The sequence below is a fragment of the Drosophila simulans genome, chromosome X (assembly GCF_016746395.2).
Source record: "Drosophila simulans strain w501 chromosome X, Prin_Dsim_3.1, whole genome shotgun sequence".
Classification (NCBI taxonomy): domain Eukaryota; kingdom Metazoa; phylum Arthropoda; class Insecta; order Diptera; family Drosophilidae; genus Drosophila; species Drosophila simulans.
Window position 1 is genome coordinate 349,463 of NC_052525.2, and position 21,846 is coordinate 371,308.

Consider the following 21,846-nt stretch of genomic DNA (forward strand, 5'->3'; position numbering starts at 1 on the left):
CAGAATACTTCGGTAGCTTTGAAATAAAATACCGACAGATTTGACCAGTGGTGAGCGTTGCTAGATTTTTTGCTGCATATCTGGACATTTTTAGCTTTTTTGTCAGAGACTCTGCTCGAACAGCTGATCGTCCACCACCGAGGAAGAAGCAGAGCAGCGTTGTAGATTCGTGTTGTTTTTATAATTCGAATCATTTTAAAAAATCTACTGTTTATTTTTTACATTTCTGAATGAGACAAGAATCACAATGCTGTTAAATTGTACGAGGCTCACACACCTCTGCACGACTCTCCGGGTCAGGAAAAGCAGTCAAATAAGGTTGTCCACATCATATAATCACCATTTGGGCAGGTGCCTCCACCAACGAACCGCCCGGTCGCTTCAACACAGCCTTCCACCGCCGAACCGTCACCATAGCTACCTGCACCCAACGCTCCGCATGCCGTGGTGGTGCATGCGACGTGGATTCGCACAGAGCAGCAAGTGGTTAGCCAGGAATGCAAAGGCGGACGCACCAACTTCAGTTGGAGCCGGAATCGTGCCCGCACCCGTAAAAATGGGCAGATCCCAGTACGGTCGCCTGCTCAGCCTGACTAAATCGGAGAAATGGGTGCTGACAGGTTACTAGCATACAACACATTTTGAAATTTCCCAAATCCTTATGTTCTGTATTTCTCAGCGGGCATTGGTTGTCTGGTAGTCTCGTCAGCTATCACCATGTCGGTTCCTCTGTTCCTGGGCAAAGTCATTGATGTGGTCTTTAATAAATCGGGCATGGATAGCGCAGCCATGGGCAAATTGGGCGAGTACTCGATGCTGCTCTTCGGGATCTTCGTGCTGGGCGGATTCGCAAACTTTGCCCGCGTCCATCTGTTTGGGAATGCGGGTGAGTGGGATGTATAAAACACATATTAACACATGCTAGCCCTGGAAAGTCAATCGACCTCATAAAATATGGATATGGATATGGAACTGTTTTACATTGTGAAGTAGAATGCGTTTAATTTGACAAAATATTCGCTTTATTCAAACCACAAGTTAAAAGATCCAATTCATATAGGTCTTATGTCTACCTGTTCCTCGTTTCAGCTCTCCGCATAGTGCGCAGTCTTAGATCCAGGCTATACAGATCTATGCTTATGCAGGAGGTGGGTTGGTTCGATACCAAGGGCTCTGGGGAACTGATAAATCGGCTGAGCAACGATACCTTAATGGTGGGCACCTCGTTGAGCCAGAACGTATCGGATGGTCTGCGATCTGTAGCCATGATCGGCGTCGGCACGGGCATGATGGTACGATATAACAAAAAGTGCTTTGCACTGCCCAAAACCTCCTTTTATCCAGTTCTTCCATTGCAGATCTACACCTCCCCCCAGTTGGCTGCCGTGAGTGCCTTGGTGGTTCCCGCGATGGCGGGCATGGCCATCGTGTACGGACGTTACGTAAGGCGGATCACCAAAGTAGAACTAGACAAGTACGCCGAGATAATGAAGTTTGCGGAGGAGCGATTTGGTAATGTTAAAACGGTTAAGACCTTCTGCCGAGAACAACAGGAAGTAGCAGCGTTCGATGGCAAACTGGATGAAGCTCTACAGATTGGCTACAAAGAGACACGTGCCAGAGCAATTTTCTTTGGATTGGTAAGACCTAAAAGAAGGGTACTTAGGAAAATCATAAACATCTGTTATCCCTTCTTTCAGACTGGCTTCTGTGGCAACTTCATCATTATTTCAGTGCTGTATTATGGAGGCACCTTGGTATTACAAGACTCGCTGACGATTGGAGCCCTCACAGCCTTCATGCTGTACGCCGGTTATGTGGCCATCTCAATGAATGGGTTGTCCAACTTCTATAGCCAACTGAACAAAGGCATAGGGGCCTCGGAGCGTATTTGGGAGATCCTGGACAGGGAGTGCTCGATACCCATTGACAAAGGTGTCGTGCCGATGGACAAACCGGTGGGCGAAGTTGGATTCCAGAATGTATTCTTTTCGTTTCCAACTAGACCTGAATCGGCCGTCCTCACCGACTTTTCGCTAAATTTAATTCCGGGAACAACAACGGCGGTAGTGGGTCGCTCAGGATCTGGAAAGACGACGATAGCTCTGCTAATGCTCCGACTATATGACCCCCAAGGGGGCAAGGTTCATTTGGATGGCATTGATTTGCGAACAGTGAATCCACAGTGGTTGCGAAATAACATTGGTGCTGTCAGTCAGGAGCCGGTGCTCTTCTCGTGCTCCATTCGAGAGAATATTCTGTATGGCGCTAATCCTGGCGAAACACCGAGCCCGGAGCGACTGCAGCAGGTTGTTGAAGATGCAAATGTCAGCCAGTTCACCGACCAACTGCCGGATGGACTAGACACGCTCGTCGGCCAACGGGGAATGATGCTCAGTGGCGGGCAAAAGCAAAGAGTGGCCATTGCCAGGGCTCTAATTAAGGTGGAGTCTATATTCAATTCTTAGTTACTCAATTTACAATTTCCTAAGTGTAAACTTATTCATACCCCTACAGAACCCCGCTATCCTGATTTTAGATGAAGCCACCAGTGCGTTGGACGCCGTTTCGGAAAACCTGGTGCAGAATGCCTTAGACAATCTTATCCAGGGACGCACCGTGCTGACAATTGCCCATCGACTCAGCACAATTCGGAATGCGGATCAAATCGCCGTCTTAAGCGACGGAAAGATTGTAGAGCAGGGCAGCTACAACGAGCTTATGGGCATCCAGGAGGGCGTCTTCCGGGAACTGGTGGCCAGCCAAGCATTCGGCAGCAAAAACTAAAAGATGGTGCGGAATTTAAGATAAGGTGGACTGTACGACTTTAAGTTAGAAGTGGGAACACCGCTGCGATGTGGTGGACCAGCTAGTGCTATTGTTACCGGGATATGTGTTCATAAATCAAATGTTTTTAACTCTTTGTAAAATATACACCGTTGACCATAAGGAAGCCATTGTCTTTTCTTAAAAAAAAAAAAAAAACATTTCTATGGTATCTTTTGTTGCTTTCAGTGAATACAAACACAAGTGGGTTTATTCTTCGGAAACTTATCACTTTTCAATAAAAATATTCAAACGGTACTTTACATAATAATCGTTTTATTTTTATCATTTACAATCATTATTTTCAAGCTACACTTGAATCTAATCGTCTTAAATCTAATAAACAGGCACAAAAATAAATGCAATAATTTCTTTGTATCTAACTTCTAAATACGTCCTGTGTGCAAGCATCCAGAAATTCAATACGTGGAACATTTCATCTGAATCTTCTCCAGAATCTTTTCAGGTTCTGCCTATTTCATTGTGGGCATGGCCACAGCCGCTTGGGTGTGGGTCACATCCGTTTCGCGCCACAACTGAGTTACCGTCTTCGTCTGGGTGTAGAATTTGATACCCTGTTTGCCATAGAAGTGATGGTCGCCGCGGAAAGAGCCACGAGTCCCGGTAAAGGAGAACATGGGCAGGGGCACGGGAATTGGCACGTTCACGCCAACCTGACCGGCATCGATTTCGTTGACAAACTTGCGGGCTGCCGCTCCATTGGTAGTGAAGACGGCGGTACCATTTCCATAAGGATTGGCATTTACAATGCCAATGGCATCGTCCAAGGTGTCAGCCTTCAGGATGACCAACACAGGGCCAAAGATCTCCTCAGTGTAGCACTTCATGCTGGGCGTAACATCGCTTAGGATGGTTGGTCCCACAAAGTATCCATCCTCGTAGCCGGGCACGGTTATCTTCCTGCCGTCCAGGATGAGCTTAGCTCCCTCTTTGACCCCAGACTCAATCAGGTCATTAATGCGTTGGCGTGAGGCGGCACTGATTACGGGTCCCACGTCAGTTCCAGGCACATGGCCGGCATTTACCTTCAGCTTCTGGGCACGCTCCACCAGATCGGGAATCCATGCCTGGGCGTCGCCGACAAAGACAGCCGTGGACAAGGCCATGCAACGCTGACCAGCAGCTCCAAAGGCGGCACCTGCCAACTGGTTCAAAGTATTCTCCTTGTTGGCATCGCCCAAGATGATGCCGTGGTTCTTTGCGCCCATATTGGATTGCACCCGCTTGCCATTCTTGCCAGCCCGCTCGTAAATGTACTTGCCTGCCTGGTCTGAGCCCACAAAGGACACTGCCTTAATTTCGGGAGCATCGCAGATGAAGTTCACAGCGTCATGTTGGCCATGGATTACGTTGACGACACCCGGCGGACAGCCAGCTTCGTTAAGAAGCTCCATCAGCAACATGGTTGCACCAGGCACACGTTCCGATGGCTTCAGCAGCATAGTGTTACCGGTGGTGATGGCCACCGGGAACATCCACAGCGGTATCATGGCCGGGAAATTGAACGGCGCAACTCCAGCGGTTACTCCGAGGGGCAGCACCAGTGAGTACGTATCCATGTCCCTGGCCACGTTGGCTACTGTTTCGCCCATCTGCAGAGATGGGATGCTGCAGCAATGTTCCACCACCTGAAGGCCGCGGAGCACGTCGCCCTCTGCGTCGGCCAAGGTTTTGCCCTGCTCCTTGGTAATGTTCTTGGCCAGCTCGCCCATGTTCTCCTTGATGAGAGCCTGTAGCTTGAACATCACCTGCTGGCGGGTGAGGACCGACTGGTTGCTCCACGAGCGGAAAGCCTTCTTGTTCGACTCAAGGGCCGCCTGCATCTCCGCCTGTGTGGCCTTGGGCACGCGGGTGACCACTTGGTTGGTGGCTGGATCGTGCACATCAACCCATTCGTTCGTCTTCGACTCAACGAACTTGCCGTCGATGAAGAGCTTGGTGGTGGGAGCGGCTGAGGAGTAGGACCTCTTTGCCAGATGGCGGGCCTGGTGATAAAGGAGGGACATGAGTCGGTAAACAGCCAGTGCAATGGGTATGAACTTCGATCGCTAAGCGTACTTCAATTTCCCTACTTCCATGTATACTAAACCAAAAATGTACTATTAGTCCACCTGACTTTTATTTGCTTTGCAAATTGCCTAGTGCTCGCAATCCTAACCTCAACGGCCGGACAATTCCGTTTAATGTGGGGTGAGGTCTATTTTTTTGGGTTTTGATAACTTGATTGGAATTGCGCGTGAGGGGGGGGGGGGGGGGGGGGGGGTCACCCGCTAACTCTTATCAGTGTCCATCTGGCAAATTTGAGATTTTCATGGCGCGCCTGGCGTGGAAAGGTACCGCTTATCGCGTTTTATTGGATTTCACGTCAACTCAAACATTGTACCGCTAAATCCCCCGCGAATTCGCCCTGTGCGCTTTATCTGCTTAACATTCTGGTTCTAGTTCTTCTTCTTCCGCTTCGTAGCGACGTATTGCGTAACATGTGTTGTTTTCAACTGCCCGTTCGCCGCTCACACTCGTGGGCCATTCCAAACACTAGTGGGTGGAGTGTGAGATGGGCGCCCAAAGTGCATACATTACATGCCCAAGGCCAATTACATCGCCAATTACCGAATTCACGGCCACACAAGTGTCAGAGAGAGCGAGAGAGAGCACCATACCGATCCAAATGCTGATGGATGCATGCACGTACATATTTATGTATGTATGTGTATGTATGTCAGGATGAGGATGGCAGCCTGGCATGCCTATAGGACTCCCACCCAACAATTGGCATCGGGAAACTCACCTCTGCTCCGATCAATCGCACTAGGGACATCTTGGGGATACGGAGATGAGAATTTGGTGCGGGGATCGGATCGCGTGCTCTCCGAACGGTGGCTACACTGAAACTGAACGCAGCGCAGCCGCCCATTTCCGATGCCAGTTATTCTCCAATGTTCTCCGCACATACACATGAATGGAAGTATATATATTTGTGTAGGTTTGAGGTGATGTATGGTGTGGTGTGGTATTGGCATGGTGGGGTGATTGTTGATATACGAAGGCGAAGACCACGTCAAAAGTGCTTAACATTAGCAAGTGGCTATAGTCTGATGCTCACACACACGTGCACAAGCACCTAACTTGCTAGCGCACACACCGTTAGGAACCTGGGGCACAGCTGTTGTTTTTGTGTTGCTCTGTTTTCGCAATTGTTGCTGTTGCTGTTCTTTGGGGGCTCGTTGTGAGTATGTGTGTGTCAGTGTAGTGTTTGCTTCGCGGTGTTTGCGTTCTCGTCAATTCCCTGCTGGAAGGGTATGTTAGCTATGGTGACGGCAGTGCGATTTTATGGTATCAATGTGTTGCAGTTAGATTGTAAAAACTTGTTTAAACGTACAACAGTGGAAGTGTATTCGATCTTTGATGGTGGATATGCTAAACTGGCATAGGGTATTTATAAACACCGGCAGATCCAATGTAGTATTTTTGTGTTTTTCCATCAACGTAGATACGTATGTACGTATGGACACATGTACATATGAACATATACACCACGACACGTGTCAAACTTAAACGGAATCTAATCAAATATTGATACCAGTGCTTACCCGAAGATGGAAAAAATAATCAATTAGGTGATAAGTGTTTCCTAGCTGAATAATTAAATCCGAAAAGTGTTTCCTGAAGCGCAGCGTGGACAAAAGCAGCCTGGCGCATTTGTGACTTTTTGAATGAAAATGGTGCTGCCTGCTTTTAGGCTTTTGGTCTATTGAAATAGCAATTTCGCTTTCATCATCGGGCGGGCAAAGTTTTTGCTCGCAGCCGCGCTTCCTGGTCAACATAATCAAAAGGACTAGCCTCCACCGGGAAAACAGAATCCATGGACATAGATGCAACACAAATGGAAGACTTTCTCTTTTTTGAAGAAAGTGTTTGCTTTGTCTCTCAATGGGACAATAGTAGCTCCTTTCTGCTCTTCAGTGATGCCCACCGGTAGATGAATCAAGGAATTATATACATCAGAAAAAGTTATTTCATTTGAAATCCATAACACAAAAATCCAATGGCTTCGAAAAGTGTCAGCATATACTAAAAAGAATTGGATTAAGTATAGCATATTTTTGTACATTGTTTTTAAGCAAGCTATAGAAGTACCAGCACTGTCACTCGCTCTTTCTCTCGCATTCTCTCGCTCCCTCTCTTGCTGCGGAATGCGGAAGTCAACTTGTGTGCAGGAGCATATAAATAGTGGGACCAATCGCAGGACTCGCTCACTCTGCTCGGAGAGCTTGGAGTGGACTGCCAGCGCTCCGGACGACGCGCCTTAAATTAGGCAAGAACAATTTGGTTATTTGGCGCAGTATGGACTTGCTACGCTGACTTACTACTTACTGTCATGCCAAGAGACTGAGGTCGAAAGGCAGCTTGGGATCTGGAAAAGATGGAGGCCACGCCGGGCTACCAGGACATCAGCGCTCTGGAAAAATCGGTGAGCTTATCGACCAGGCAAACAGAAATAGCCACTTATCCATTCAGAAGTTATAGGCACTCAGAGTGTAGTGAGAGAAATTAGGGGCACTCCACGGCGGTCTATTACAATCATAAGCCACATTGTGTTAGTTGGTGCCGAAATATGAATATATAAGATCTTTGTCCAAAGTACCTAAATGTAGGCTGTTAATCCAAATTCTTCCAAATCGAACGTAAGGTTCGAACTTAATTTAAGATGTTGTTATCAGGATTTGATTAAAAGTTCTCCTGGGAATATCTTCCCAATGCTTCCCTAAGCTGAAGAGAGGACGGAAGCGGCTAAAATTCAATTACTTAATCCATAAGTAACCTACATTTCCCTCTGCTTCAAGGTGGCCAATGCAGGATCGCAGCTGTACACGATGGCCCACAAACTGCACGCGGTGGAGCGCAGCCTCGAACAGACGACGATGGAGCAGATGGACGAGATGGAGGTCCTCGAGTTGCTCGAGTCGATGAGCGAGGTGACCAACGAGTATCAGAATCTGCGCAAGGACATTCGCGAGGTGCAGCAGTTGCAGCGTGACGTCAGCAGCTCCATACGGTTCCAAATGCGCAGCATGCAGCAGACTTTTCACACTCTAAAACAGCGGATAGCTAGCTCCCAGAAGGGTCGCAAAAAGCCCAAGAAAGGGCTCGATGGAGCAGGGGTTGGGATTCATGAATAATCAATGACCCTATTGATTGGCCCCCCTGGCGAATAGGTGCGGTAAATGTGTCAATGGGGACGCAAATGTAGGGACTAAATTTACACCAATCTGAAGCAATCAACTGTGTAACTATATATCGCAAGCCCACTCCAAGCATTTAGACTCGGAAGCAAATCCTATACTTTATATACATGTATACACTTTAAGAAAGCCACAACCATTGTATGCTCATTAAGCTTTTTTTTTTTGGTGTTTTATTCCAGTGATAGACAGGAATAACGAAAACTTACTGCTCTAAGAACACAAAAACACAATGCTTAACATAGGTTAAAACCATGTACGATGAATAGGGTTCTTTAGGGCGAACCGGAATGTCTGAATGCACTTTTCCAAATTTTGCCTTAACATAATAGTATTTTGAGGTAGTTTTTGATACGACACGTTTTAAAAGATAATATGTAGCAGACCGTACATATTTAGGCCACACACAATGATTATTCTTGTGTTAGTTTCATTTTTGGAGATTTATTTGTTGAGCTCTAGAGAAAATAAAAGTTAGTTAAACCTCGAGAGACGAGGAAGGCTTATATTTAAATCTGGCGCCATCCGGTTGTCAATCAACAACCTTCTGGCAACTCCTTTAAGTCGCATCTGGCAATGTCATCTGATCGCGGCCGAGTGGCAACAGTGGTCGCTGTTGCGTTCGCGTACTTTCGTGACTTCATTTGCGCTTTTATTTATATTCTCCGTGTTGCGAATAAAATGGATATATCTTGGCACTCGTTTAAGAAGCGGATATACCCTGATTCATAGGCTAGCGAGAAGATCATTGCAAAAAAAAGGTGTGCGAAAAGAAAGTGCAATAACTGCAGCTCTATTGCGCGCATCTGTGTGTGCGTAGATCTCCGCGTCGGTGTGTCGGTGTTTTTTTTTACGTTTGTGTGCGTGGCGTGCCCACATTTGTGGCACAAGTTTAAAAATTGGCACTAAGAAAGTGCAAGAAAGTGGTTCTGGGGAAAATAGTTCATTCATTAGGCATAGGCATCCACTTTCTGTTGACAGTGGCGCGCCTGCGTTTTGTGTCTTAATCATCGCATTGCTGCGCTGCCTGCCTACGTGTACAGAAATCGCGAGAGCTCCGAGAGAGTCCCCGAGAATCCCCAAAATGTGGTTTTTCTGCCTGGCCTTGATCCTCGGCTGCGCAGCCGGAGAATACAGCGAAGTCCGGGTCGTCCAGGAAGTGGACAACTTCCTGGAGAGTCCCCACTACCTTAAAAACGAGGAAATAGGAGAACTCTTCAGCCAGCTGGCCAAGGATTACCCCGACTTGGCACAGACCTATACAATAGGCAAATCCCTGGAGGATCGACCGATCTACGCCCTAGCCTTAAGTGCACCCACCGGGGAGTCCAGGAATGGAGATCTCCTAAGGCCAATGGTTAAGCTGGTGGCCAACATACAAGGCGATGAAGCCGTGGGTCGTCAGATGGTTCTCTATATGGCCGAATACCTGGCCACCCACTACGATGGGGACCCGATGGTCCAGGCGCTACTAAATCTCACCGAAATCCACTTTCTGCCCACCTGTAATCCCGATGGATTCGCCAAAGCCAAGGTGAGTCACCTCCTGTTTCTAGCTTATCAAGAATCCACGGAAAGCCACTTTTGGAACGGAAAAGTGATTGTAAAGTGACTGCCGATTTGCCCCGCCAACTGTTTATACAACACACCAGGCCGAGAGAAAAATACGCTTTGCGTTTTTTCCCCAGCTTTTACATTATATTCAGTCATTGGTTATACACTTGAACGAATTTTTACACGTTTTCACTGTTTACTGTTGCAAAAACCAGCTTACATTTTTGAAAAGCAGAATTGCTCTTTGGGTTTTTGTTTCTGTGTAGATGTCTTTCTCTCTCTCCATCTCATTTTTCTTTATTCCCTGTTTCGAGCTTTTGTGTGAATGAGCTAGTCTTTTTTGATTGCCGCAAAGAAAAAAGCATCGAGATTAATCAGAAATCTGAAAAAATACCTTTCCCAATCCAAAAGGAATGTGTGAACGAAAGGTTTTGACCCACTTTCGGCCTCTGCGTTTGTGATCTCTCAATTAGCAGGCAAGAACTGCATCTCAACTCATCGCTTTCAACGTGTCGCTAATTTTGGAATATTTCAATAAGTCTACTATCTTTAAAATAAATTTCAGCACAGTTCTATGAAATTTTGTGCCTCATACTGTTTATCTGCTTCGCTGTCAAATGGGAAATTCCCCCTGCATTTCGCGGTGATTGCCTGTTCCATAATGGTTTGAGTCCATTTTAATTAATTATTTTGTTTTGAATTGCACGGTTGTATAGTTTTCATAATTTTATTTTTAGATTCATGCAATGAGGCTATAAATTTGTATAGGTAATGACAATTAAACGGCCATTGTTTTTCAGCCTAGGAATTGTTTTTCATTGTGGCTCTTGTCTGGTTTTTATGTGCCCCAATGGCATCTGAACATTTCACTTGTGCCCCAGCGGCTAACTGACACAATATAATGATCTGTTTAATTCTAGTTAGGCCTGCTAATAGTATATATTAAGGCCTTGGTACTTGATGCTCCATGATGTGGCGATGCTGACTTCACATCCTTTGCCATTTTTCGCTGAGTGCGGGCGTGCGTATCTTGGTGACGGTTTTATGGCCTCCCAAAACTGTGCTGATAAAGTAAACAAAGTTTGTATTCGGTCCGCTGACGTTATGATTTCGCAACTGCAACGGCGGCCCCAACAACAACTGAGAAAGAGTTACAGGCGTCAGGGGTGCGAACGGCGTTTGCTTTGCTTTACAAGAAACTGGTTAGATGTCACAACAAAAACAGTAGGAGCAAGCAAAATTGCCCGCCTTTGAGGTTCGTGTTTGATTTACACCCCTTATTTTCCTGCAATGTGGATTTGTTCGCAACCAGTTTGTGGTTGTAGTTGATGGGGTTTGCTGCTGTGAGTTAAGTGTGCTATAAAGATAGCTAATATCCGCTGCGAACGCGCGTTTGCAGTCTTTTTTGAATGCCCGAGTGCACTTGGCAATAAGTAGCGTGGTTTAGATTGTATGAATCAAGTATCTGCAAAAGACGTGTACATTTAAGACATATTCTTTGAGCATCGTGTATCTGCTAAATACACGTGAATTACACTTGCGTTCTCGAATGCCAATCACAAATAAAATGAATGGCAAGGAGGTTAAGCTTAAAGTTTTCTTTAGACATTTTAATAACCATTGTTCTTTGGAGGGTACATACAATTCGTGGCCGCCTCGTCGCCTCCTGAGTTCCATCCCAATTCCAAACTTTGGCCCACTGATCATCTTCGGATCGAAGCTTATCATTTTGTTTTTATGTAGTTGCACCCGTCGCTTATCAAGAAAAGTGGTTAGCTCAATTTAAATGTGGGTGTGGATTGAGAGGGGGAAAGGGGGAGGAGAGTTTTGCTGGAAGATGTCGACCATATGCTCGCATTCTGGAATAGCACTGATAAGAGCGATTTGACGCTCTCAATTGGTTGAATGTGCCAATTCGTTCGTTTGTCGATAAGCCCTATGTGTATGTTTGTGTCGGAGTCCGGACGGGTTGCTTCTGACGTCACGGCGTGGGAGTGAAGCCATCGATTTTTGCGTAAATATATCCTGTTTACGTCCGTTCTTTCAGCTCTCTCCGCTCTCTCCTGTTTCTGACTCACCCGCACAGGCGCAGGCGCCACACTTTTTGAGTCTGGCAACTTCCCTCTCCGGTAACAATAATACAATTAAAAGGGCCTGAATAAACTATAATCTATTAACTCGTGTCTGTCGAAAGCAGTGGTTAAGTAAAGTTACTCCATGAGCGGGCTTTAATGGATTTCGCGCTCGCTGCTTCGTGTAATTTCCCTACAATTAGCGCCTCTCTTTTGTCGTTTGGAGCCGTTTTTAGAGAGAACAGTGGGATGAAGCACCCATATGCTGATCAAAACTAGCCTACGTACTAAATAGTAGTGGTTTTTATTGTATTTCCTATGAAGTGCTGTGTAAATCATTAAATAAACAGGCATATACCATGAGAAATCCCATTGATATTTTATTGTAAACAGTGGCTGAAAAAATTTAGGCTTGAAACGTAAATGACGTTTCTTAGTTAGTCATCGCCATATTTTTGGGTCGCTACACTTCATTCAATCAATCCCCCCACTGTGCGCGGCGACCGAGGCAGCGGCAGCAGCGGCGGCAGAGGCGGGCGAATGGGCGCTTAAGGCCAATCAACGCAGCAAATTTTCAAACAGTTGACTTTTCGAGCCTGAGCTGCAACGACGACCCACGACGAACGGAGGCCCGACGGACAAATAGGAAGAGAGCGAGTTGCGTGCGGGAGAGCGCTGAGAAGTAGCGGAGGAAAAATAACTGTATCTCGCTCAATTCGCACGCCAGTGATAAAAACAACACAATCTCGACAAGATTGCAAATCGCAAGATGCCAACTCTGGGTCTCCTGTTCGCCTCCGTCGGCATCGCCGTGCTGGCGATGGGTGTGCCGCATTGCAGGGGCTACACCATCAAGGAGGATGAATCCTTCCTGCAGCAACCGCACTATGCTAGCCAAGAGCAGCTGGAGGACTTGTTTGCTGGCCTGGAGAAGGCGTACCCCGACCAGGCCAAAGTACACTTCCTGGGTCGATCTCTGGAAGGACGCAGTCTGCTCGCCCTGCAAATCTCGCGGAACACCCGGTCGCGGAATCTCCTTACACCTCCAGTAAAGTACATAGCCAATATGCATGGAGACGAAACGGTGGGCAGGCAGCTCCTAGTTTATTTGGCACAATATCTGCTCGGTAATCACGAAAGAATCAGCGATCTGGGCCAGCTGGTCAACAGCACCGACATCTACTTGGTGCCCACGATGAATCCGGATGGCTATGCGTTGTCCCAGGTAAAGAACCCACCGTCGCTTCACCTGTTGTGTTGTTTTGTCCAACTTTCGGGTAAAATCAATAAGTGGGGGAGCCGAAGTGGGAAGGCCAGTGGATGGGAACGAGGCTAAAAACCTGAGAAGAGACAATATTGCAGCAGATGAGAGTGGAAAGCAGTTCTAGTTTGCTTCATTCCCAGCCATTGCAGAAACCCGATATCTAAGCTCATGCATATCAAACGTAAGAGTTCAAAAGTGTTATCTATACCCAAAACCGTTCACACCTCCAACCCCTTTTGAAACTTTATACATGAAAACGAGGCTATCTAAGGTTGGTAAAATGTTGGGAAATAATTAAAAAAGAATGCTCAAATGAACATTGTTTGGGAAGTCGCATAAATGACCAAATAATACATATTACACCAAACTTTGCACTTTTCAAGCAGTTTCGTTACTCCAAAGCAAACTCTGCTCCCCGAATGTTTGCATATTGCACACAAACACACCTTTTTTAAACTTTCTGCGCTTTGTTTGTTTATTATTAACATCTTCAACGATGAATATCGAGCAGTAATCATACGTACTTCCTTATTCGAGTTGTCATGGCATATTTATCTGTCCAGAAATGACCGAAAAGGCAAGAAAAAAAACTAAGAGTATGTTGTGAAGGATTTCTAAAAAGGCGCTCTATTTTCTTACACTTGAATAACTTTAGTCATTCTTATGAATAATTATATAGTTTTAAATCATATTTCATAAAGAAACGAAAAACGTCCAACTTTATCTGTAGTACCAGTAATCTGTATTCGGTAGAATTCAAAAATTCCCATTATTCATTCCGTTTAAAGTCCTAATGCAAATGGCAATTTCTTTGTGGTACCTTGGTTTCCATTTCTGCCCGGATTGTACTTTTTATCTGCTTTATCCCACGCCTATTTTCTATATTTGTTTTTCCATTTGAAGATTCGTTCGATGGCGTGATCATTGTGCCCGCATTGATTAAATGATTTAAATAAGTTGCTTCTTTGTTGGAGTAATCTATAAATCCTTCAATACAACAACATTCTTCTGTTTTCTAGTCATCGAAGCCTGTAGTGTGTGGATTTTCTTTGGTTGATTGTTACGTTGTTCTTTAGGGAGAAATTGGGGGAAACCATTGCACAACATTTTTTACCGAACTTCGACGAACCCTTTTCTTCACCGCGATTGTCGATTGTCGTGTTGTAATCACTCTGTTGACACCTGACTGCCATGCTAAATGGTCAATTCCGGTCAGAACTGACCTGCATATCAATCAGCCCATAACAGAGTGAAAGAGAAACTTTTATGTTTAGCGTAAAATCGTCATTGATCAAAATCATCAGCAAACGCTTTCTGCTAAAAATGAAATGATGATCCAAATATGTGCATATAGCTGCCTTTGAGTATCAGTAAGCTAATGATCTAAACGTATATTAAATCTTTTAAAGCTTCCTGGACATTAAAGGTATTATATTATTTTTTGTGCAGGAAGGCAACTGCGAGTCGCTGCCCAACTATGTGGGTCGTGGCAATGCGGCCAACATCGACTTGAATCGCGATTTCCCCGATCGCCTGGAGCAGAGCCATGTCCACCAGTTGCGCGCCCAGTCTCGTCAGCCGGAAACAGCAGCCTTGGTAAATTGGATCGTTAGCAAACCGTTTGTACTCTCCGCCAATTTTCATGGCGGAGCTGTTGTGGCCAGCTATCCCTACGACAACTCCTTGTAAGTTCTGCAAAGGGGTGTTTATCCCTGACTTGGAGAAAAACTAACAACTTTTCAACTTTGCAGGGCTCACAATGAGTGCTGCGAGGAGAGTTTGACCCCGGATGATCGGGTCTTCAAGCAGCTGGCCCACACCTATTCCGACAACCATCCGATTATGAGAAAGGGCAACAATTGCAACGATAGTTTCTCGGGAGGTATCACCAACGGAGCCCACTGGTATGAGTTGTCCGGCGGAATGCAGGACTTTAACTATGCGTTTAGCAACTGTTTCGAGCTGACCATCGAGTTGTCCTGCTGCAAGTATCCGGCAGCTAGCACTTTGCCCCAGGAATGGCAGCGGAACAAGGCATCGCTGCTGCAGCTGCTGCGCCAGGCGCATATCGGCATCAAGGGCCTGGTGACCGATGTCAGTGGCTTTCCAATAGCCGATGCCAATGTCTACGTGGCTGGACTAGAGGAGAAACCCATGCGCACTTCGAAACGAGGAGAATACTGGAGGCTCTTGACCCCGGGACTCTACAGCGTGCACGCCTCTGCTTTTGGGTTGGTCATCTGCTTATTTCTATCCAGGCATGCTTGCTAATGTTGTAATTGTTCTATACCCCAATGCAGTTACCAGACCAGTGCCCCGCAACAAGTCCGGGTGACCAACGATAACCAGGAGGCCTTGCGCCTGGACTTCAAGCTTGCTCCCGTCGAGACGAACTTTGATGGTATTAGCAGTTTTTACAGTCCCTATTATTTCTAGAGAGGGATGCAACGGAAATACCTATATATATGCGCATATATATATTATAGTGGGCAGTTCCAAAAAGCTATACATATATCCACATTTAGCGATGCATAGTTGCCCTGCTCTCCTGCCCTCTCCTCACTTTCCTTGTACTATATATGTTATCTCCGCCATTCCCGAATCCAGATATAGAACCATTTGGCATGTTCATTTGTTCCCCCTCATTTAGAACCTTTATTTGTTTACCGCGAGAGCTAGCAGAAAATAAACAATGTTGGCTGTCGTGTGGATGAATTGGTTTGGTTTTGTCTCGAATCTTTTGTACATACAATTTTGTAATTTATCTTTTAAACACTTCTTTTGCATTTCTATGTTTTTTTTTTCGCATTTTCATACGCTTATATGCCAGCCTATGTTCCTTCCACACTATTACTTCAGACGCGCACATATTTAGTGGATGCTTGATTTGTATATAGAGAACGTATTAAGAACAAACACGAAGAAATAGCAAACCAAAAAACGAAACGAAATAAATTAAGGAAATAAGCGAATTGTACTTAGGCACTTATGCAGAAATTGGCCCACTTACGGTCATCGAATGACACATTCCCAATATGAATCGGTTATAGCTTTATCATTATTCCCCCTTATCTTCCGCACACCCAAAAACATACATATAAGGAACAATGCGAAAAAACTATGATAAATCCAAAGCCCACTACATGAACCTACTGCTAAATTTACTGTCACTATCGATATTGTATGCGACTGTATTCGCACTCATGGTTAATCCTATCAGAAATGATTGTTGAGCATTTATCCAAAAACAAAATAACCCTACATTTGATAGTGAGGTGAAGTTATTATCAATTCCGGTCCGACGCATACTCACACATGGCTTTTGATATAAACTAAAGACGAGAACAGGTTACAATCAAATGAAGAATATTGCAATGGCGAGAACCTTGCGAAGGATAAATAAAATATTAATGTTCGCTTGCTGCGTTTTATTTTCATTCATTGCTCTTTAATTCGGTGTCAAAATTAATTTTTTGTTTTCGAGCACATTATTGGTGTTTTCAAAATCTTGTGGAGTGTTTTATTAATCACTTATTTTAGAATTAACTGAGATTTAATTTGAGATTAATTTCAATTCATTAATCATCGAATTCAAGACATATTCTTTATTTATTCTGATCTGTAGCACTTTCTTTACTTTCTTTTGGTTTTCGCAGTACGACTTAGTTTTTCCATTTTCCTTTTGTTTCCAATGCCTTATATGTAGCCTTACGATCGAGTCATGGTTAGGGGCGTTCAAGAAATGCCCAGTCACATCTAAATGAAATTTAAAATGTATCTTTCACTAAGTACCTAAAAAAGAAAACAACAATTTAAAGCGTCTGTGCCAAATGTGAAGATTTCGGAATGGATTTGTTTATATATGTATGTATGACCAGCATACAAAAGTCAAGCAGTTTCTTTGGTATTTTATCTTAAATAATTGTGAACTATGAAATTATGGCAAAATAAACGAACAAAATTATGCATTTGCTTGTGCTTCTGATTCTGTTGCTAACTCTAGCTGCTCCCGTTGCTGAAACTTAGACGCACTGCACCATATTCTCACCGGAACCAGCATGAGGCACTCCATTACAAAAACTGCCATTGCACTAAAAACAACCTTACCCATTTCCGTTTCCGCTCTTCCTATCCCGCAGGCAACTTCCGGAAGGTAAAGGTCGAGCGCTCTGAGCCTCCACAGAAGCTCAAGGAGCAGTTCAATGGATTCTTGACCCCGACTAAATTTGAACACCACAACTTTACGGCTATGGAGAGGTGAGAGTTTTTCCTAAAATGTCCAAATATATTTCAACGGATCAAATTGTTCATCTACGGAATGTGTCACTTATTCAACTTATCCATCGTTCTATCTTTACCCATATCTGTACCATACAAGTGTATTTGCAAAGAAAACGTTTGAGGAAATCATGATCTTCAGAAGTTTTCATTTTTTCCCAAGTAAAAACACTTTTATTCCTAAATTCTTTTTCATTTCCAGCTACCTGAGGGCGATTAGCAGCAGCTATCCTTCTCTTACACGCCTCTACAGCATCGGTAAGAGCGTCCAGGGTCGTGATCTTTGGGTGCTTGAGATTTTTGCCACGCCGGGTTCTCATGTCCCGGGGGTTCCAGAGTTCAAATATGTGGCCAACATGCATGGCAACGAGGTGGTGGGCAAGGAATTGCTCCTACTCCTCACCAAATATATGCTGGAACGCTATGGCAATGATGACAGGATTACCAAGCTGGTGAATGGCACCCGTATGCATTTTTTGTACAGCATGAACCCCGATGGGTATGAGATCTCCATCGAGGGCGACAGAACCGGCGGAGTTGGAAGAGCGAATGCCCATGGAATTGATTTGAACAGAAACTTCCCCGATCAATATGGCACGGACCGGTTCAATAAGGTGACGGAACCCGAGGTGGCTGCCGTCATGAACTGGACACTGTCGGTGCCATTTGTTTTGTCCGCCAATCTCCATGGCGGCTCCTTGGTTGCGAACTACCCCTTCGACGATAACGAAAATGATTTTAATGATCCGTTTATGAGACTCCGCAATTCTAGTATCAATGGCCGCAAGCCAAATCCCACCGAGGATAATGCTCTTTTCAAACACCTCGCCGGGATTTATTCAAACGCACACCCCACTATGCACCTGGGCCAGCCATGTGAGCTCTTCCAGAATGAATTCTTCGCTGATGGCATCACCAATGGTGCTCAATGGTATAGTGTTACTGGGGGAATGCAGGACTGGAACTATGTGCGGGCTGGATGCCTGGAGCTAACCATCGAAATGGGTTGCGATAAGTTTCCCATGGCCGCCGAGCTTTCGCGATACTGGCAGGATCATCGCGAGCCTCTGCTACAGTTTATTGAGCAAGTGCATCGCGGCATTCATGGATTTGTGCATAGCACCATTGGCACGCCGATTGCGGGAGCTGTTGTTCGTTTAGATGGAGCCAATCATTCGACCTACAGTCAAGTCTTCGGGGACTATTGGAAGCTAGCACTGCCTGGTCGACATAATCTCACTGTGCTGGGGGACAACTATGCACCACTACGAATGGAAGTTGAAGTCCCCAACGCCGAACCCTTCGAAATGCGGATGGACATCACCCTCATGCCAGACGATCCCCAGCATTGGGCATCCGCCAATGACTTTAGGATTATTGAAAACGTGGTCAACACAAGGTATCACACTAACTCGCAAGTTCGCGCACGCCTTGCGGAGCTGGAGAACCAAAATGGACAGATCGCCAGCTTTGGATATGCCGATTCTGAATTTGGCACACTCTTCAATTACCTCAAAATGACATCTGATGTGAGTGTGTGATTATGTCGGGAACTCGTATCGCTTAGCTCCCACTCATTTTATTCTCTTGCAGATTGGCGAGCCCGAGGAACACAAGTACAAGCTGTTGGTGGTTAGTTCCCTATATGATACAACGGCTCCTCTGGGCAGGGAAATTCTGCTCAACCTGATACGACACTTGGTCGAAGGATTTAAGCTGCAGGACGCGTCTGTGGTCGAGTTGCTGAAACGAAGTGTTATCTACTTTCTGCCGCAGACTAGCAAGTTTCAAAATGTCTTTGACATGTACAACAGCAAGTGAGTTTGGGTGGACTCGAAACTTTAGTGCTTAGAATCTTATTTGTTCTCTGTTAATCCACAACAGCACCTCCATTTGCGACCCAGTCCTGGGGGATGAGTTAGCAGAGCGCATTCTTGGCCCGGAGACAGACCAGGCCAAGGACGTATTTTTGCAATTTTTGCGTAGCGAACGCTTTGATTTGATGCTTACCTTTGGAGCAGGCAATTCCGACTTGAACTATCCCAAAGGGGACTCGGTGCTAGAGAAGTTTGCCCACAGAATGCAGCGAACGGAGTTTAACTACTCGCCCCTGCAGTGCCCTCCATCCGCCACGAGACAGCTCCACCAGGAGACCACCGAGAGATTGACCAATATGATGTACCGCATATACAATTTACCCGTTTACACCTTGGGCATTTCCTGCTGCCGCATGCCGCAACAAAAGAAAATCGCTTCCGTTTGGCGCAAAAACATCGATAAGATTAAGAACTTTTTGGCTCTGGTGAAAACCGGAGTAAGTGGCTTGGTGCAGAACGATAAAGGACAACCATTGAGGGAGGCCTATGTCCGATTGTTGGAGCACGATAGAATCATTAATGTTACCAAGAATGTGGCGAGATTCCAGTTGATGCTGCCCCATGGTCTTTATGGATTGGAGGTAACCGCTCCCAACTACGAGTCGCAAATGATTAAGGTGGACGTAGAAGATGGTCGAGTCACGGAATTGGGCATTATACGCATGCATCCATTCACGTTGATTCGTGGCGTTGTTCTGGAGCTGCCAAATAACGATAACAAAGCCACTACTACCATTGCAGGAGTGGTATTGGATGAGAGCAACCACCCAGTGCGGAACGCCAAGGTCTCGGTGGTGGGGCAGACTCAATTGAGGAACTTTACAGGCAGCATGGGACAGTATCGTATATCGGCGGTACCCCTAGGCACCATCATTTTAAAAGTAGAGGCACCGCGCCATCTGGAGGCCACCCGACAAATGCACCTGATTCAGGGCGGCTTGGCCACGGAGAACGTGGTCTTCCACCTAAAAGTTAACGAGCATGTCTTTGGACTGCCTCGCTTTTTGTTCATTTTGTGCGCCAGCGTTCTGATCATTGTTGGTGTGATCGTCTGTGTGCTATGTGCCCAGTTTTGGTTCTACCGACGCCATCGGGGGGACAAGCCTTACTATAACTTCTCACTGCTGCCGCAGAGGGGTAAGGAGCAGTTTGGCCTTGAGGACGATGATGCCGGTGATGATGGGGAAACGGAGCTCTTTCGATCTCCCATCAAACGTGAGTTGAGCCAAAGGGCAGACTTAGTAATCAATCAAGCTAATTATTCCTTCATTATTCAGGCGGCATGACCATACAGCCGTACTTTGACGAGGAACAGCTGGAGCGCATTCTGCACACGGATGACGATGACGACGACGGGCCGCACATGGAGCCAGAACTTGATGTGGCTGACGATAGCGAAGACGACATAGTGATGTTGCATAACAACGGGAACAAAAGACGGCACTAGATGCCCTGATGGATGATCCCAATCAAACCCAATCTCAAGTGACACAACCACCAGGGATCACCTTATCCCCGATCCACTTTAACCACACACAACATAACTGTGATTCAAAACGTTTTCAAGAGAAACCAACGCTCTCCCTTTTTGTTATTTTTGTGTAATATCTACTCTTAAAAAGTGAAACACTTTTTTTTTTGAGTTTTAGTGTTACTGAGCTTGCACCCAGAATGCATCACAACCGTCAGCTTTAAATAGAAAATCCTTCTACCCACTCGGCGAATCTCTCTTTCATGATCGTTTATATAGAGATATACATTTTTATGTTCAGCCAAGAGAACTGTATGCGTAAATGTAACTTAAACTAAAGACTGAGAGCCTCATAATTCTAGCAAAAAAACCATAACAATTTGTGAAAAAATATTAAATTAAATCTAGGTAAAAAGAAACCTTAAATCACAGCCAACAGCAGCAGAAGAACGGGTTGAGTTTGTTTTAATAAAAAAATTAACTACCAATGAATCAAATATTCAATGTCAATATTAAATTATACTTATTTACTAAGCATTGTCTTCAGAACGTTTAATTACTTGGCAGCTCATTGTACAGAAAATTTATTCTTAACGATTAATTTTGAGCTTACTGTTTTACAATTTATTAAACCATATTAAGTAGCTTTTATCAAAAATTGAATGGCTACTCACATGAACTCTAACCCTCTGTATCTAAAAAATGATTTTAAATGCTGGAAAAAATTGTGCAAGAGAGAATCATAACAAAATCAGTTAACAGCTTTTGTAATTTTTTGAATATGCCTAACATATAAAATTCAAACGTAAAATCAAATCGATTTACATAAACAATGAATACATATAAACGTGTATTGCACGATTTTATCTAAATAGAGCACAAAAAGACAAAGCGGTAGAAAATAACGTGAAAGTAAAATAATATATATATCATATACATAAACATATATCGTATACATATCCTAATATATGGCAATTTAAACTAAGTAAGCAACTGAATCTAAATAAAAAAACTATGTTACACAAATCGGGAGAAGACAACTATGGAGTTAATCCATCTCAAGCTTCCTGATCAGATGAAAAAAGGCTGCATTCCCCATCGTTATTTTCATAACATCATTTTGTATTGTATACAGTTGGCAATTTGTTTTGCCTAAAACAATATTTACACCGAAATGTATATGCATTCCCTTTTTGGTCCATTAGAATTTTAGATTGGTAACACCTTGAACACGTTGACT

The 21,846-nt window shown here is 44.8% G+C and overlaps 4 protein-coding genes across 5 annotated transcripts; 3 read left to right on the forward strand and 1 right to left on the reverse strand.

The window, feature by feature from the left end:
- The first annotated feature begins 6 nt into the window (after positions 1 to 6).
- LOC6724778 (ATP-binding cassette sub-family B member 10, mitochondrial) lies at positions 7 to 2,953 on the forward strand. Its single transcript, XM_002105784.4, has 6 exons — positions 7 to 620; positions 680 to 886; positions 1,090 to 1,292; positions 1,359 to 1,640; positions 1,701 to 2,444; positions 2,518 to 2,953. Exons 1-6 carry the CDS (start codon positions 248 to 250, stop codon positions 2,785 to 2,787), a joined length of 2,079 nt encoding a protein of 692 aa, XP_002105820.2. The 5' UTR covers positions 7 to 247; the 3' UTR covers positions 2,788 to 2,953.
- Positions 2,954 to 3,082: 129 nt separating this feature from the next.
- LOC6724779 (probable methylmalonate-semialdehyde dehydrogenase [acylating], mitochondrial) lies at positions 3,083 to 5,791 on the reverse strand. The gene is made up of 2 exons (XM_016173187.3): positions 5,636 to 5,791; positions 3,083 to 4,832 (listed from the first exon to the last, which is right to left on the reverse strand). The coding sequence occupies exons 1-2, from the start codon at positions 5,759 to 5,761 to the stop codon at positions 3,300 to 3,302; spliced, it is 1,659 nt and encodes a 552-aa protein (XP_016037536.2). The 5' UTR covers positions 5,762 to 5,791; the 3' UTR covers positions 3,083 to 3,299.
- A 332-nt stretch (positions 5,792 to 6,123) lies between these two features.
- LOC27207973 lies at positions 6,124 to 8,581 on the forward strand. Its single transcript, XM_016183598.3, has 2 exons — positions 6,124 to 7,318; positions 7,692 to 8,581. The coding sequence occupies exons 1-2, from the start codon at positions 7,271 to 7,273 to the stop codon at positions 8,025 to 8,027; spliced, it is 384 nt and encodes a 127-aa protein (XP_016037537.1). The 5' UTR covers positions 6,124 to 7,270; the 3' UTR covers positions 8,028 to 8,581.
- Positions 8,582 to 8,673: 92 nt separating this feature from the next.
- LOC6724780 (carboxypeptidase D) lies at positions 8,674 to 21,632 on the forward strand. Of its 2 annotated transcripts, none has more exons than XM_016173250.3 (9): positions 8,674 to 9,624; positions 14,430 to 14,665; positions 14,732 to 15,211; positions 15,281 to 15,381; positions 17,120 to 17,237; positions 17,461 to 18,787; positions 18,852 to 19,075; positions 19,143 to 20,350; positions 20,413 to 21,632. In XM_016173250.3, the coding sequence occupies exons 1-9, from the start codon at positions 9,175 to 9,177 to the stop codon at positions 20,580 to 20,582; spliced, it is 4,314 nt and encodes a 1,437-aa protein (XP_016037539.1). In that variant the 5' UTR covers positions 8,674 to 9,174; the 3' UTR covers positions 20,583 to 21,632. The 2 variants fall into 2 exon arrangements, with proteins under 2 accessions (XP_016037539.1, XP_002105822.2); XM_002105786.4 differs by lacking the exon at positions 8,674 to 9,624 and adding an exon at positions 12,290 to 12,941.
- The last annotated feature ends 214 nt before the right edge of the window (positions 21,633 to 21,846 follow it).